The 17,101-nt window shown below is 40.7% G+C and overlaps 2 protein-coding genes and 1 long non-coding RNA gene across 3 annotated transcripts in view; 1 reads left to right on the top strand and 2 right to left on the bottom strand.

Annotated features, from left to right (window-relative positions):
• The window catches only part of DNAJC3 (DnaJ heat shock protein family (Hsp40) member C3), a 56,089-nt gene extending 39,323 nt beyond the window's left edge, over positions 1 to 16,766 (top strand). Inside the window, exons 10-12 of the mRNA XM_032496771.1 lie at positions 10,097 to 10,229; positions 11,099 to 11,247; positions 12,960 to 16,766. Coding sequence (XP_032352662.1) covers positions 10,097 to 10,229; positions 11,099 to 11,247; positions 12,960 to 13,117 — 440 coding nt within the window. The 3' untranslated portion in view covers positions 13,118 to 16,766. The remainder of the gene's footprint in view (positions 1 to 10,096; positions 10,230 to 11,098; positions 11,248 to 12,959) is intronic.
• Positions 10,745 to 12,964, bottom strand: LOC116668661. Its single transcript, XR_004325896.1, has 2 exons — positions 12,448 to 12,964; positions 10,745 to 11,749 (listed from the first exon to the last, which is right to left on the bottom strand). It is a non-coding gene; the product is annotated as an uncharacterized LOC116668661 (long non-coding RNA).
• UGGT2 (UDP-glucose glycoprotein glucosyltransferase 2) overlaps positions 15,069 to 17,101 on the bottom strand; it is a 142,075-nt gene continuing 140,042 nt past the window's right edge. The window contains 2 exon segments of the mRNA XM_032496763.1: positions 15,069 to 15,438; positions 16,513 to 16,590. The gene's annotated coding sequence lies outside the window, so the exon portion shown is untranslated.

Here is a 17,101-nt window from a genome sequence, read left to right as displayed (position 1 = left end):
GAACACTTCACATACTTTTTTCATCTGTACGAAAACCCTCAGCTCTAACTGAAATTAGCGATGCTGCAGAAGAAAATAAAAAGCTTAGCTGTTTAAAAAAAAAGATTAAATCTTGTGGGCTGCTAAATATATGAAGGCTTTCTATATTCTGTTTGCTGATTTTTACCTTTTTTTCAATCAGCGATTTAAAATGATGGTAGATATGTAATGAATAAAGAGAAATAGGTTTAGGTTAGTGAATAGAGGAACATGGAGATTTATTAATTTTGGGCTTATGATAGGATTAGCAGAAAGATATTAGGGGATTCCACTCACTAGAACCTGACTGTACAAGTGCCTCTTCAAACCCCCCCTTCCAGTTCTTCTAGATGTATACCCAGAAGTGAATTGCTGGATCATAAAATAATTCTATTTTTAATCTTTTGAGGAACTACCATATTGCTTTCCATAGTGGTTGCACTGTTTCACACTCCCACCAGCAGTGTTGTAAGGGTTCCAATTCCTCCATGTCATCAGCGCTTATTATTTTCCATTTTTTTTTGATAATACGCATCCTAATGGATGTGAAGTGATATCTAGTGGTTCTGGTTTGCATTTTTCTAATGATTAGCGATGAGCATCTTTCCATGTGCTTGTTGGCCATTTCTATACCTTTGAAGTTTGCTGTTTATCTTTGCTGTGTGGTTTCAGTCAAGTAGCTTGGCCTGTTATGTTTTACTTTTCTTACCTGTAAGACAGGAATGGGAATAGTGTGTATCTCATGGAATTGTGTGACAGTTAAGGAAGGTGATGCTCAGTACAGTGCTCCTAGTAAATGGTTTCCATTATATTCATTTTCAGGATAGTTGTTTGGAACTAGCATTGACTTTTCTGTATGAACAATACTTAATGCGATAGCTGGCTTCTAGGTCTGACCTGTGGCTGCTGTATTAACTCCGTTTGATGCAGCTATTATTTTAGTACTGCTAATAGTATCCAGAATTCTGAAAACAGGAGACACCAGAGCTCTTATTGGATGAAGGGCCAGCCTGGGCAAAATTTTGAAATTGGTGTATTTTGTCTTTGATATCCCATGAAGTCCAGAGTCTTGTGCCTTTTTGCTTATCCTAGGACTCTACCAGTGACACTAAGTCTGCCCTCTCCCACAAAATTGTTCTGTGCACAAAGTTCATACCACCTCCTTGTTTCAGCACTCTTATGCTCCCCCAAACAGCTGTATTTTAGGAAAAATGGCCAAAATTAAGATATTTGTATAAAACACTGGTAGATTTCTATTTCTTTTTTTTTTAACTTTTTTTTATTGAGTTATGGTCATTTTACCATGTTGTGTCAAATCTATTCCTTTTTTAAAAGAATATTTTTATTGAAGTATAGTGAGTTTACAATCTGTCAGTTTCTGGTGTGCAGCATAATACTTCAGTCATACAGGAACATACATGTATTCGTTTTCATATTCTCTTTCACCATAAGTTACTACAAGATACTGAATATAGTTCCTTGTGCTATACAGTGTAAATTTGTTGTTTATCTATTTTATGTATATTAGTTAGTATCTGCAAATCAAGAACTCCCAATTCTATTCCTTTTGATAAAAGCATTTTTAACCTCAAAGAATATCAGATTAACGGAATTTCAGGCAAGTGCCTATGACACCACACACACTGGGCAGCATTAGCAGGGCAGGTTTGGGGCTACAGGGCTCATCCCTAGGCAGGAAGGAGGTCGTTCTTTCTGAGTGAGTTAGATTTCTCATGTCTGCTGCTTTTTCAAGTTTGTGGCTAGGGGTCCTTGGCTCCTAATATAGGGAGGAGAAGGGGAAAAGGTTGGTCTTTATTGGAAAATGCTGGCTCTAGTTAGGATTATACCTAAAGTTAGTTTCCTCATCATTTGCTGAGATGGATGAGTTGTTAAGAACTTTAATTACTTGTTGTGGAAATTGCAGACTTTCCTACCTTTCCCTTTAATACTGCCCATTTTTTTTCCTGTGTACATTCTGAAGCTCTGCTTTTAGCAGCCTACACATTTATGACAGTAAATTCTCCTGATGACTTCCTCTCCCCGTCTTTCCCTCAGTTCCAGAAGGGAGCATTGAAATATTCTCAAAAAATTATGAGGAAAAATGATTTTTAACCCGAACTTTTATTTATAACAAACTGTTAGGGTTGTTTTTTGCTTGGAGGTTTTCCTTTTTTAGTGTTATAGAGTCTCCATGGAAAGTGTGCTGCTTTTTATTGGGATGTGGATTTTTGACAACTTTCTGAAAATTGTTCTGCTTGGATTTTCTGTCTCTTTTGGACTTGGTTTGAGTTACTCTCTTGAGTCGTCAAATTTATTTGTACAGAATTTAGCAAAGTGGTCTTGTTATTTTAATTTCTTCTGTCTTTATGATTTTTCTCACTTATTTCTTATTTTTTGTATTTGAGCTAGCTTCCTTTTCTTGACTTGGTTAGAGATGTGTATTGATTTTTGTCAAGAGATAAGCTTGACTTAACAAGTTCTGCTCTTTTTCGGTTTCGTTAGTTTCTGTTTTTGTCCTACAATTCACCTTCAGTTTTTTCCCTAGCTTTGAATCTCATGATTAGTTTATTTTCTTCTTTAACTTTTATTGAACCACTAAAGCTATGAATTGCCCTCTTAGCACCACTTGAGCTAAGGTCCGTAGATTCTGAAAGGTAGTGTTTTTATTAGCAATTTTGGTTTTCATATTCTTTATCTTAAGAGTTGTTGGAGAGTTTAAAAATGATGCACAGAGTGTAGGTGGGAAAATCCTTTTATTTTCTGATTCATTATTAATTTCTAGTGTTAAAACATTTGTGATCAAAGTATGTTTTTACTAATTCCATTTTTTGAAATTTATTACTGTTTTCTTTTTGACCTCAAATGGCTGACTTTTCTTGAGTCACAGGAACTTGAAAGAGGATGTACTCTCTTGTTTCTGGAATAGAGTTCGGCAGTATCAGTCAGATCAACCTTACTGTGGTCTCCTTTTCTTCCTTTGTTTTGGGTCCATGTGATCTGATGTGAACAGAGAGGTGAAAGTCTTCTTCCTTCACCAGCACCTTTACGTCTCTCCTCGTATCTCTTTTAATTTCTCTTTGTAAATGGTGCTGTTGTTTCATTTAATGCACAGATATTCATTATGTGTCTTCATTATGATTTCTACCTTTTTTTTTTTTTTTTGCTCTGTTTAATGTTTTAAGCCTAAATTCTCATTATCTGATGTTAATGAACCAAGAACCTTTATTTACACTTGCTGGGCGAATCTTCGACCATACTTTTAGTTTAAACATTTTGGAATCATCTTGTTTTAGGTGTGTCTGTTGCACAGAGTTGCATTTTGCTTTATGATCTAGTGTGAAGTTCTTTTAAGTAGGTGAGTTAAAGCACATTCATCTTTGTTGAGATGACAAATATATTTGGTCTGAGTACTGTCATTCTATTTTGCCAAAAATCTTTGTTATTTAGCCTTTATTATTTTGTGTACTATTTTGAGATTTAGGAAGGTTTGTATTTTTCTTCTTGGTTGTTTTATAGATTTATTAACTTAGCCCTCTCTCTTTGGGCAATATCTCTGAGTTTCCTACAGCGAGGAACAGTAGTTGCGTGTTTCCTCCTCCTCTTCCACATTCCCCTTCCATTTAATATTTGTCAGCGAAGTTCTCTCTAATGTTTGCCTGTGACGCATCAGTGGGTGATGTTTTCTGATTGCTTCAGTTGTAATTGGTGGGAATTAATGAACTTACTTTCTCATCTTTTCTCTGCTTTCTTCCATTTTTTGTGAGCTCTATCCCTTCTGCATTGCCAGGGCATACACTCTACTCTGTCACTGTAATTCCCCTGATTTGTTTTAGTCTCAGTTCTACATTAAAATATTCAATGTATACCATCCCTTCTTTGACCGTGGTTTCTCTAGCCTTCTCTTGGTGAATTCATCCTACAGCAGTTTCCTTGAGGAACTCCTGGGAAAATTATTTTCTGGTTTCTTCTGTTTTCAAAGCTGTTTGTACCTTTCATACTTGAAAGATGGCTTGCTTATGAAAAAGTCCTTTGTTCATACTTTTTCTGAATACCTTGTAGTTATTTTCCCATTCTCTTCTGCACTGAATATTGCTATAGGGAATCTGGTGCTGTGTGTTGTGTTTTTGGTCTGGCCATCCAAGGAGCCCTTGTCTGTCAGGGGTGTTAATTACACTGGGATGTGTCTGAGTGTTGGCCATTCTCAGCTGTTTTGCCCTGGCCTATTTTCAATACATGGATTCACCTTTCATTTTAGGAAAGTTTTCTCAAATTTGATCTGAATTGTTCTGTTCCGTGGGTTTGGTTTTCTGCTCCAAAGGTTCAGTGATGTATTAGTTGTATTCTCTTTGCTCATCATCTATAGCTGTAATTTTTTTTTCCTCTAGTTTTTTAAACTCTATTTTCATTTCATTTTGTTAAGTCCTTATTTTTTCTCTATATGCTTCTTCTCCCTTCTGCTCCTTCTCATTTCATCTTCACTTCCATGGTAGTTTTAATTTGTTCTTATGAGTAGTCAGAACTCAAGAAAAATATTTTTATCTCCTCCTTGTCTCATTATCTCTTTGCTGAGTTCTTACTCTGCTTTGTGATTACCTTTAATAGAGGTGATTGGATTAGGTTTTAAAAGTTTATGCCATAATGTTTGCTCATAATTTTCATATATTCTTTGACTATGTTGTTTTGATGCATGTTCCTCAGGTAAGTTTTGGTGTTTTTTTCCTGTTTTTAATTTAAAATTTAAATATCTTTGAACTGAGGCTATGTCATAAAAAGAGCTATTGCTCATCCTAAAATGACTTGAATTACCTTACCCTGGCTATATGTGTGACACTCCTTTGGGGCATGTGTGCGTAAAGCGGGGCCAGGGACAGGCGGTTTCTGTGCTTAGCAGTTGCAATACTATCTGCTTCACTGTTTCCACAGACATTCTGCTTCCTGCTAAAATGGCCTTTCTGTATAGCCCTGCCCTCTCTGCTTCTCTGAACCAAACCGTGTCCAGGAGGCCTTCTGCTGCCACCCCTGCTGCCCCTCTGCCCGCTTCCATTGCTACACCAAAGGGGTGTATCTTTTGCACTTTGGGGTGAGCCCGTCACCTGCAGAGAGCACACAGTCACTGCGTTGCCTGGGAGCTGCTGCCCAGGCTCTTTGCTCTTCTCGCGCTTGTGTTTTCCTTGTCTCCTTCCCAGCAGGGCCTCTGCGTTATCTCCACTGTGTCTGCTCCAGATTTCATGCTGCTTGTACTAGGTAAAGGATGCAGGCTGTCCCTCGCTGCAGGGTGAGCCCATACTCAGAGAAAGTATATTTTGCTGGCATTTTCTGTGATCTTTCCCCTTTGAGCTTTCTCAGTATTTGCTTCCTCCTCTCATCTTGGATTCATGGCTGATACTCGCTAATTTTAGCAGTCCTTGTACAATTTCCTTGAATTGTTGTGCTGGAAAGGAAGTGTGCCCCCCACCCCCCGCCATTTACCTTGTTTGTATGATATCCAGGGGGAGACAGTTGGTGCTCCATGGGGCATATTATACTGGTGATCTGATGAACTCTTAAAAAAAGAGCCTCTAAGGTCCTTGTTTTGAGAATAGACTTTTAGGGAAATATGGTGGAAGCTGGGATCATCTGTTATGAAGCTGTTATAGCTATTCAGGTGTACTCAAGATGGCCTGCATCACGGTGTGAGTGTGGAAATGATGAGGAGTGGTTAAATTCTGGATATATTTTGAAGGGAAGCTGACTGGGGGTTTGCTAATGGATTGGTGGGGTGGGAGGGAAAGGGGAGCCATTCGCAGCAAGTGCCTATCTGTCTTTCAGGTATTTTCCTGCGTTGGGGAGCTCATGCTGGCTTTCAGAGGGTAGGGCCTGCTCACAGGGAGACTTTCCTTATGGTGCTTGTCCAGTTGCCAGAATGAGCAGGAGTTTACACATAAGTTACATATTAACTTTTCAGGTGGAGTCCTTTGGTATATTTAAATTCTGGGTGGAACTGCCTTTCCTGTGTCTGTTTCAGGTCTGTTGTAGAGGTTTTGAGTATCCATGGATTTGGTTCTACTTCTCTTCATGGTCCCAGCAACACATCAGGGCCTTCCACAGGCACATCTTCTGTTCTGCTTAGAGACTGGTTCTTGGGCGCTGCTTGGGGTTAGTGCTGCAGCCATCTGCTCCACGTGGCAGGGGGGAGTCTGCCCAGCTATTCCTTGGTCACCTCAGGAAGTAACCTGATGTTTGCCTTAAAGCTCCTCCTGCTTGCTAAACTAAGAATCCGTGGCCAAAAAGAACAGCTTCCAAATCTGCTAGGGCCTCTTTCAGTGTGTATTTGGATTGTGGTTCTCTCTACTTAGGTTTATTCATTATTAGTATGAGCTCATTTGCCTTTTCTCTTCCAGAAATTTTCAGGGTAGTTTTCAGGGCTGCCATGGTTATGTCATTTTTTTTTATTTTTGTCACTTTAGTCGGATGGAGGGCAAGCACAGTCCTGTGCTGTCTGCCATCTTGATCTGGTTGTGTGTATTGCTCCTTAAGACCTGGGTGAGGGGAATATGAAAGAATAATAATTTGGGCAAGGTGAAATGTTTTTAGGTTCAGAGGTTAGAAAATGAATTGGCTAGTATGTTATATACTATATATTCAGGGCCTTAATATTTCTGGCTTATATGTTTACAGCTGCTCAGTTATATGGGATAAACATAATTGAATGTCATCTACTTTTTTTGAAGATTCCCCCTTAGAAAGTGGAATCTGAGAAAACATCATTAAAAATGAACTATCTAATTTATGTCAGTGAGAAATCTTACGTCATCCACATTGAATTCCTAATTAGTTACCTATCCGTAATCATGTGAATTTTCAAAGTCAGTAATTTTATATTTTTCCTATAATGTGAAAAATTTCTTTCTTAAGCTTTTTAAAATATATTTTTATTGAAGTATAGTTTACAATGTTGTGTCAATTTCTGATGTACAGCATAATGCTTCAGTTATACATGAATATACATATATTCGTTTTCATATTCTTTTTCACCATAAGTTACTGCAAGATATTGAATATAGTTCCCTGTGTGATACAGTATGAACTTGTTGTTTAACTATTTTATATATGTAAGTTAGATACTGCAAATCTCGAACTCCCAATTTATTCCTTCCCACCCTCTCCCCCACTAGTAACCATAAATTTGTTCTCTAGGTCTGTGAGTCTGTTTCTGTTTTGTAAATAAGTTCGTTTGTCTTTTTTTTTTTTTTAAGATTCCACATAAAAGTGATATCATATGGTATTTTTCTTTCTCTTTCTGGCTTATTTCACTTAGAATGACATTTTCCAGGTCCATCCATGTTACTGTGAATGGCATTTTTTTTATGGCTGAGTAGTACTCCATTGTATAAATAAACTACAGCTTCTTTATCCAGTTACCTGTTGATGGACATTTAATCCTCCTCCTGGGCATATATCCAGAGAGAATCTTAATTCAGAAAGACGCCTGCACCCAGTGTTCAAAGAGCACTATTTACAATAGCCAAGACATGGAAACAACCTAAATGTCCATTAACAGGTGACTGGATAAAGAAGCTGTGGTATATTTATACAATGGAATACTACTCAGCCACAAAAATGATAAAATAATGCCATTTGCAGCAACATGGATGGCCCTGGAGAATGTCATTCTAAGTGAAGTAAGCCAGAAAGAGAAAGACAAGTATCACTTATATGTGGAATCTTAAAAAAAAAAAAAAAGACAAATGAACATATTTACAAACCAGAAACAGACTCACAGACATAGAAAACAAACTTATGGTTACCAGAGGGGAAGTGGGTGAGAAGGGATAAATTAGGAGTTTGAGACTTGTAGATACTAATATATATAAAATAGAGAAACAGGTTTATACTGTATAGCACAGGGAACTATATTCAATATCTTGTAGTAGCTTATGGTGAAAAGAATATGAAAATATGTATATTCATGTATGACCAAAGCATTGTGCTGTACACCAGAAATTGGCACATTGTAAATTGACTGTACCTCAATTAAAAATTTTTAATTTTAAATTTTTATTTATTTAATTTTTTGGTGGAGGGAGGTAATCTGGTTTATTTAATTGATTAAAAAAATTTTTGGGGGGGGCAGAGGTAGTTAAGTTTACTGACTTATTTTTGCAGGAGGTACTGCAGATGAATCCAGGACCTTGTGTATGCTAAGCATGTGCCCTACTGCTTGAACTATACCCTCCCCCTGATTGATTTTTTAATGGCAATACTGGGGATTGAACCCTGGACCTCGTGCATCCTAGGCGCGCACTCCACCACCGAGCTATACCCTCCATTCTTAAGTGTTAAAAGATAAGAGACGGAAGACTACTTTGGGGGAGATAGTCTGAACAATTAAGACTGAAAACATATTTTAAATGTAGAGTTTGCATAAGTAGTAAAATTGAGTATATTGAAGCATTTTCCCCTTGTATTAAACTCCTTCAAAGTACATTGCCTTACTAGGTTGTGATATCAAGTGCTATGAGTATTGCAAGTCAAACCTCACTACTATTTATAATGGCTTTGTGTTTGTGTACTAAATTGGAAAGGTATTTTATGTCACTTGGGTGACAGTAATTTTTAATGTTTCATATTAATATTTAATATTAATGCATTGAGGCAGAAATTGGGATAAAAGCTTGAAGTGCCCCCCCTTTCCCTCATGAACCAAGGGTAGTGTTGGTTCATTTTTCTAGGCAGTGCAGGATAACTAAATTTGTCCATCTTATTCTAGTATTTCTCATTTTAATCTGCCCAAGGTGCCTTCCTAAACCCTTTCCAGGATTAGCTGTTGCCAAGGCAAATGCTTAGACATTATCCAGAGAGATGTCTTTTCCATAGTGAAATCCATTTCCATAAAAAACTAGAATTTGAAGCCAACAATTCATTATTTGAGTCATCTGTCCAGGGAGAACACTTGAGAAAAATTTGTGTTGGTGCTTCCCAAACCCGCCCCGAGATTTGGTGATTTGAAGGGAGGACACATTGGCCTCAGCACGTAGTTGTACTTAGGGCTCAGTTTGTTCTCGTGAAAGGATACAAAACAAGATGAGCAAAGGGGGAAGGTGCCTGGGGTGAAATTCAGAGGAAACCGGGTGCAAGGCTCCAGGTGTCTCTGTGAAATCATGCAGGACCAGCGTAATTCCTCAGCACGGGTGAAGTGTTATCTGCCAGGGAAGTCGGCAGAGACCCGGTACCAGGGCTTTTAGTAGGGCTGGCCGGATAGACACCTTCTGCCTAGCCCATGCGAAAATTCCAGGTTCCCAGGAGGCGAGATGTGTGGCAGAGACCACGTTGTTTGTACAAATGGTTTATGTACAGCGAGCCATTCTTATCAGGGGATGGTGAGAATGCTGCTGAAATCCAACTTCCCAGTCATCGGGCAAGGGCTGGCCTTGCCAGCAGCCCCTCCGCAGGGTAAGTCTCAGGCCTGCTGTGTAGACTTCCTGCTGACGTTAGATATCCAGATGCCTTCTATTTTGTAAATGTTTAATCTGAAATAAAAGGTGTGGATTGTCATCAGACTTCCCGTACCAGGACTTCTGTGGTTTTCTGTTTTGATTGACACTTTAAAAAAAAAATGAGGTTTGTGCTAGTTTGTGTTGACACTGGTGGGTGAAGAGTCATTCGGATTGCCGACGGTTCCTCCCGCTCCCTTCCTAAGCCTCTGGTTCTTCTGGCCTGTGGCCCCAGAGCTAACTGCGATTTTCTTTGCTGTCTTATTTTCCTGTGTAACAGTCACCTCAGTCTTAGTGATGGTAAGATGCTTTGTGTATAGGGCTGATATTAAAACACCTCCTGGTTGAGGGGAGATCATGTTGGGAGGGTGGCAGGGAAGCAGGCAGCAGTGGGTTTTACTGAGTGGGAGCAATATGCTACCTAACCTCAGCCTTAATTATGCCTTTTGTAGTTTTGAACAAAATTAAGGTGGTATCACTTCTTAGGCTCATAGTAAAGGCCAAAGAAGGTGCTGGGGATGGTGACTTTATGGTATTTGCAGGGTACGTAAAGGTCACAAATTGTACTTCCTCTTAACAGCATTATCTTAAATATATTTTGACAGCTATTCAGGATTATGAAACTGCTCAGGAACACAATGAGAATGATCAGCAGATTCGAGAAGGTCTAGAGAAAGCACAGAGGCTATTGAAACAGTCGCAGAAACGAGATTATTATAAAATCTTGGGAGTAAAAAGGTGAATTATTAATATAAAATTTGCATTGGTACTTTTAACTAAACTAATTGTTGCTTTTTTCCCCTCTCTGATTCATTTCCTTATGTGATTTCCATCATAGATTAAACCCTAACAATCTGTAACATCATAAAGCTATTTTGACTATATCACAGATATGTTTCTTTGATAGAGACTAGTCATGCAATGATGGAGAATTAGTAGTTGGTAACAAAGACAGGACACTGTAGCATGAATAGGTCCTAGGCCTAGATTTTTTTAAGAAGGTAGGAGTGAACTTTCTTTTGGTGGGGACAGGAGGGAGAGAGCGTTTGGGGAAAAGAAAACTTCTCTAGGCCTAAAAATAACGTGGCACTTTTAGAATGAACTTGCAGGCACAGGGAAAAGGTAACTTACTCAAAATGTGATTTTATATGACCCATCTTCCCTGAAGAAGGGAAGCATCAGTCTTTCAGTCAGAAGTCCGAAACTTTATTCTTTCTAATTAAGCTAATCTGGAAGTAAAATGGAAACTAGGCTTCAAAGAGTCAGGTGTCTTTTAATGTCAAGAACTGAATCATGCTAGTTTGGAAATTTGTAAAGTTTAAAAATGCATCAATGCAATTTTTTATAGGAACATTATAAAGAGCAGGAGTACTTTAATTTATTCCCGGTGAAATTCTAATGTGAGCCAGTATTCCAGGAAGCCCAGCCAGTTTAACGATCGTCCAGAGCTCTCTGTGTCCGACGTTCAGCCTGATACTGCTGGCTCCGTTCAGAAAACCAGGTTGCTCGTTTGCCAGTGGGATCTTATCTGTCTCTTTTAGCTTTCTGTGGTAGCGTGTTGGACATTTCTTAACTACTGATTGTTAATTAATTTTACCTCCCTTCAGAAATGCCAAAAAGCAAGAAATCATTAAAGCATACAGAAAATTAGCACTGCAGTGGCACCCGGATAACTTTCAGAATGAAGAAGAAAAGAAAAAAGCTGAGAAAAAGTTCATTGACATAGCAGCTGCTAAAGAAGTCCTTTCTGATCCAGGTACTGTCTACCTTTAATGTTTCTGTTCTCTTGAAATGGCTGAATCGGAGACTGGTGCCTTCACCCGTCTTAGAGGCCGTGTTGGAAGTGGATGGTGGAGAGCGTGGTCAGTGGGCCTGGGGGGCTGACCCCCGGAGACGGTGACTGTCCCCGGCCTTGCATTTTCATAAGTCCGTCCTTGTGGCTGTCCCCGTCCGACTCTGGGGCCCCTCCCATGCTCGGTGCAGGGGAAAGACCGCCAGGTGTGGACTCAGAAGACCTAAGGGCGACTCTTACCTCTTCTTGAACAAATTCCTAGGACTTCTTTGGGCCTCAGTGGTTTTCACCTGTGGTGTGAAAGTGCAAGAATCAGAGGGCTCCTCTTGGGTTCCTTCCAGCTTTGCAGCGTGAATCCTCATACCAGCTTACAGGTTAGGAAGCTGGCCGCTGCTGCCCAGCCGGGGCGCACTGTGGTAGGCGAGGGGCTGCCCCGCCTTCTGAGAGTGGCTCCCGGGAATCTTGCCTGAAATCAAGCCATCATTAGATTTACTGGTTGCTATAAATGTTATTTCATCATAAGCTAAAATGACCTGGCAAATAAGAGGGAGACAGCTAAGAATTTAGGTACTGTTGAACAATGCTTTGACATTTCCAGAAGGAACTTCATGGTAAGCTAGTATCTCCTGCTTTTCTGTGGCTGTCCATGTCAGTAGGACAAACTATGACTTGAGCTAGACAAGTTCAACAAAATAGAAGGAAATTAAATTTTATGCCCATTTGACAACTTTTTGAACAACATATCACTTATGCTATGAAACTAATTAAATGATGTTTGTTCTTAAGTACTTTATAAATCCAGGGAGGGAGGCTGGGATTACTGAAGCACAGGAGGGTGCATGCTGGTGGTTCCTTCAGTCAGCAGCGCCTCTGATGGGCTCTGTCCTCTCAGCTTGTGTGGCACGGGGGCGGCTGCATCAGGACAGGAGGGGGCTCTGGAGCTGAGCTGCGGCGAGCAGGGCTGAGGAGCAGGGCAGCACGCATCGAGAAAAGAGCCACACTCTTAGCTCCTAAGGGTTCTTTTCTGTGCTCCGTTCCTCTTTATTGGCCCCTGTCCTTGTTTTAAAGATGAAATAGCTTTTTCTAATCTCTGACGATATGAGCTTGCTCGTCTGATGCCTCTCCCCGACTTGCCTGCATTGGCCTGTCTCATCAGGGACTTACCTTGGGACTGACAGGCACAGGAGTGGCCTCTTGGTTCGTACAATAGGGAACCTTCATCCTCTTCAGACTTGATGGTGAGGCACCAGGAAGCTGATCAGACACCTCACAGGTTGATGAGGTTGCGCCTGGCCGCCTTCAACGTCTGGGGTTAGGATGGTGTCGTGGCTGTTGGCTCAGAAGCGCCCGTGTAACTTTGGCAGGTCTTTCTCTGCGGTTACTCATGTTTCTCAGATAAGAGTTTCCTTGGGTAGCTTCTTGTGAGGGGAGATTTAGGGGGTCAGAATTTTAATCAGTGCCCATTTTCAACCCTGATCCTCACCCCCTTCTCTGTGGCTGGTTTCTCTAGTCTGTTTCTCCTGAGACGAAACCTCTGAGCTGGGTGGGGCAGGGAGAGCCAGGATCTGAGCATGAGGCACCAACTGTTCTGACAACTGGGAGGTGTAGTCCCCAGAACCCGCCCTTTCCTGACCTCAGTCAGCGCCTGGGTCTGAATGTGCTGGTCTCTGTTGTAGAAATGAGGAAGAAGTTTGACGACGGAGAAGACCCCCTGGATGCAGAGAGCCAACAAGGAGGTGGCGGCAGCCCCTTCCACAGAAGCTGGAACTCATGGCAAGGGTTCAATCCCTTCAGCTCAGGCGGACCTTTTAGATTTAAATTCCACTTCAATTAAAGCCGCTGTTTTTCTGCTCTTCCTCCTTAATTTTTTTAAAGATTAAAAACAAAAAAGCCTTGTTCGGGATCCTAATGAAAAAAAATCTTCCAACCTTTCAGTCTGTCCATGACCAAAGAATTGTTTTAACAGGAAATAGCCGTTCTTACCCATTTTAGACTTGATGGGTTTGTGAGGCAGGGAGGCGGGACTGGTTCTGGTTCTGGCAGAGCAGCCTGACCCTGTGGTGAATGTCTGGAAGAAACGGTCTGAGGCAGGCTCGCAGATTTTGTTATTTTTCTACACTGGAGCGCGTGGAAATTCTTCTCTCCATATCCTTGCGTAGTGTGTCAGTGCCTGCGTGTGTAAGGAGGATTCTCAGAATATGAAATTCTGAGCTGTATGTTCTTAGGGACAACTTTGCTTAGATTTTGGTCAGTCCAGTCACTTGTAAATATGTTAAATTACAGGGCCTCCTTAATCCGTGTGTGTTTCCATCTCTACGAGCATGAGTGTGGCTGTCACTGAAGGTAGGCTGAGCCCTCTCTTAGAAAACCTCCTACCGAATGATAGTCACTGGAGCCAGGGTTAGAGCTGGGCTGATGTTAAGCATGTATTTTTGTTGTTTCAGTACTTGCAGAATACTGAAAACCACTGAAACAGAATTAATTGTAAAAACCTACAGGCCCTTTTGTTTAATATGAAACACAACAAACTAAAAGGTAATATGCAAAATAGGTTCAGATAATAAAACAGTGGTATTTAAAATAATATTGCTAAAGTGTAGAATGAAATACTTTAACAACTGAAGTTGTGAGTTAAACAGCATTTCCTGTAACAGGATTGACTTAGAAACGTAAAGTTGCTCGCTCAACATAAACAAAAAGAACGCCCTTTCCCACTTTAAAAAACTCAGCCGGCAGCTTCTCTCACGTCCTGGCCCCCGGCCGACCAACCGTGGACTGTGTGTGGGGAGCCACACGGGACTGTCTGAGGTGGGCGTCAGCTGGCAGGCCGCCCCCTGCCAGACGTTGATGCCTCTCGGTGTCCTCCTGCCTAGAAGAACCCACAGGTGTGCAGATCTCATCAGCTCTGGTGGGTTCCCACCATCAAGATGGCATCTCTTCTTGGGATACCTCCTTCTTACCTTTTAAGAAATGAATTATTCAGTCTTTATATATTGGGTAATTTTTTCCCTAAAAAATGAGTTATTTTAATGAAGAGCATTAAATATTTATGGAACTATTGATGCTGCATTTAAAATTTAAGAGTTACTTTAGATAAGAATTATTACCTTTATTCTGGAAAGGTTTTTGTTTTTGCCTCAGAGCATTTTGAAGCATTTTAAGCACTATGAGCCTAATATATTGTTTGTAGGAAATCAAGCATTTTCTTTGAGTTGTGGGGGCCATCCTGACCGCTGATAGCCACAACAGCCAGCCAAGCACAAATCGTTTTCTTCTGCAGTCATCCTGAAACATATGTGGCAAAAAATTTTTTAAAAACTGAGACAAAATCACATAGTTGAGCAAAATACGTAAGTGCTTTTCGCATCTATTTAGTTTCTTTCTTACCAATAAACAACGTTGCATTTTGAAAAGTAGTGAACAGCTTTGCAGCTTTCATTTTGTTTTATTGTCTTAAAATTCAAACCCGTGTGAAAATAATTTCTAAGGGAAATTCACATTTGCTTATTCTTCAATCTGATTACTTCATTGGTTATTATCGGCAATGTTTTTTTCAATCTGGTTCTTTTGTATACGATGTCACTGTGACCTCTTTGAAATTGAGCGATGGCTTCTTCCTACTTTTGACAAGTAAGAATTTTCACACAGAATCAGAACAAAGGAAGTATCAAATCATGTGCCCCTCCATTGGGAGGAGAGGGTGAAAAGTTGCCAACGAGGAGCTAGAGGGAGCCGAGATGGTTGGGGGCTGGGCCACGTGGGCCGTGTGTCCCCAGCACCTGTCATCTTGCTGACTGCCACCCCCTGCTGCCTAGAGGGTTGCTGGCTTCATTTCTCTCTCCACCTGTAATAACTGTAAGTCCCGTTCCTAAAGTCTCACCATGGATTTATTTTGGTCACCGTAACAAACGTGCAGGGTTACTTTTCATGATGAGAGAGAAGCAGCTATGGTGCCAAGTGCCAATGCCACTGAGAAACTCTCTGGACTCTGGTTTTGCTGATTGATGAAGTAAATAAGGACCTTTAAGTTCCAGCCTGGAGGGTCACCAGCAGTCTTCCGGTGTCTGCCTGCGTGGGAAGATGGCCACCCCGTGGTCCCCCTCACAGTGACAGAAGTGCTGGGAGCGTGGAGGCACGAGCATTGGTCCGGGCAGCCTGGTGGAGGAAAACGTTACCAGAGGAGCAGGAAGAGCCCCTGACCTGGTCTACTCCCAGGACCGCTCCCTAGACTGCAGGTGCCTGGTAACCTGGCTCTTTCTGGAAGAGGAGAATGAGGCAGCTAGCCTTGGTTGTATGGCGTTCCTGTCTCAAACTCTTCCCTCCCTCCTCGGTGAGCTCCAGGAGTGGTTCGTACACTGTGCGTATTTTCCACAGCAGCAAGTATTAAACATATCAGCCTCTAAACAAGAAAAGTTCTAAAAGAGAGCATAAGTTAATTTAATGCCCCCTTCTGAAAGTTTGTGCTTTCTCATCATGGATAAATGAAAATTGGAAAACGACTTCAATAGTTTACGAATGTGAATTGGATGTACTAATTTTAAAACTTCTTTCTCTTTAGCCAGTATTAAAAGTTCATTTTAAATATCAGTATAAAAAAAGAACTTCTGGGACTCTGATAATGGAATGTAAAAACTACCCCCAGTTTTTTTAAGAGAAAAATACTACTGATAACCAAGTAGGGGAAAAAAAAGCAACTAGAATCACACTTTGAAATTGGCATGATTTGCTATGCATGGTGGAGTATGAATGAGTTCACCTTTAAAGCATGAAATTGGTCAGAAGTTGTGTGTGACATTTACCATGAAAAGAGGGCACAAGATGCCTAAGTTAAAGGTGGCTCCTCAGCCAGGGTTGTGCCTCCTTCAAGGGATGGGGCACTGGTGACAGGCGTTGTGCTGAGTCTTCACTGACTGCATATCAGTGGGTAACCTAGAGAAAGTCATGCACCTTTGCTGAATGTAGTTGACTTTCCCACATTTATTAAGGAAGGAGGAAGCCAAGTGCTGATTTGTCAACAACAGCCTTACTCTAAATCAGATCATTCCTTTTTTGTTTGTTAGTAGCAGAGTTTATTCTGTAATTGCACATACTGTTAATAGGTGGAGATAATTTGTTGTGTTTAATGGATGATCTCATTTGCTGAATGATTTAAGAGTAAAATTAGCCACTGCGTGGCTCTGTGTATAGTAAACAGGTTTTGTTTCCCTCCTCTGTGGTTGAACCTCTTACCTGTAGTGGAGAGCAGAGCGAAGAGCAGGTAAAAATTGGAGATGTTCGGTAAGTTAAAATCCTCCTCCTACTGCAAGGCTGTAGTTGGTTTGAATGAACAAGACTAAGTAACTTACTCCATCTCAACTTAGTGTTTTAATAAAAAAGACACTGAAAATTAATTGAAGTGGGTTTCAGACATGTCTACCAAATATGGGTACTATTTTTATGCCCGTGTATTTTCACATTTAATAAAAATATTTATGGTCAAATCAGTACTTTCTTGCTTTCAACTCCTTTTTAGTCTTTTGGAGTCTATGTTCCACCTCTGCTTTATGTGTGATCTGCGACTGAGATGCCAAGGGCTCTCCCTGATCCCAAGAGCTCTTAACTCCTGCAGTCCAGGACAGTGTGGCCTTAATGAGAGGCCAGCGCTTCACTCTCAGTACTATTGAAATCTAATACTTAATTTGGTTTTGAGGACGTTCTCTTTTATATCATAACATGCACATTTTTGTGAAAGTTCTGACAGTTCAGCATCTCAGGCACTGGAGTTGGGACCTGGCATGCAGGAACACCCATTTCTCTGGGCAGGTTCCCACTCGTGGCG

This window comes from Camelus ferus, chromosome 14 (genome assembly GCF_009834535.1).
Source record: "Camelus ferus isolate YT-003-E chromosome 14, BCGSAC_Cfer_1.0, whole genome shotgun sequence".
NCBI classification, from domain to species: domain Eukaryota; kingdom Metazoa; phylum Chordata; class Mammalia; order Artiodactyla; family Camelidae; genus Camelus; species Camelus ferus.
This window is presented reverse-complemented; position numbering and strand designations above follow the sequence as displayed.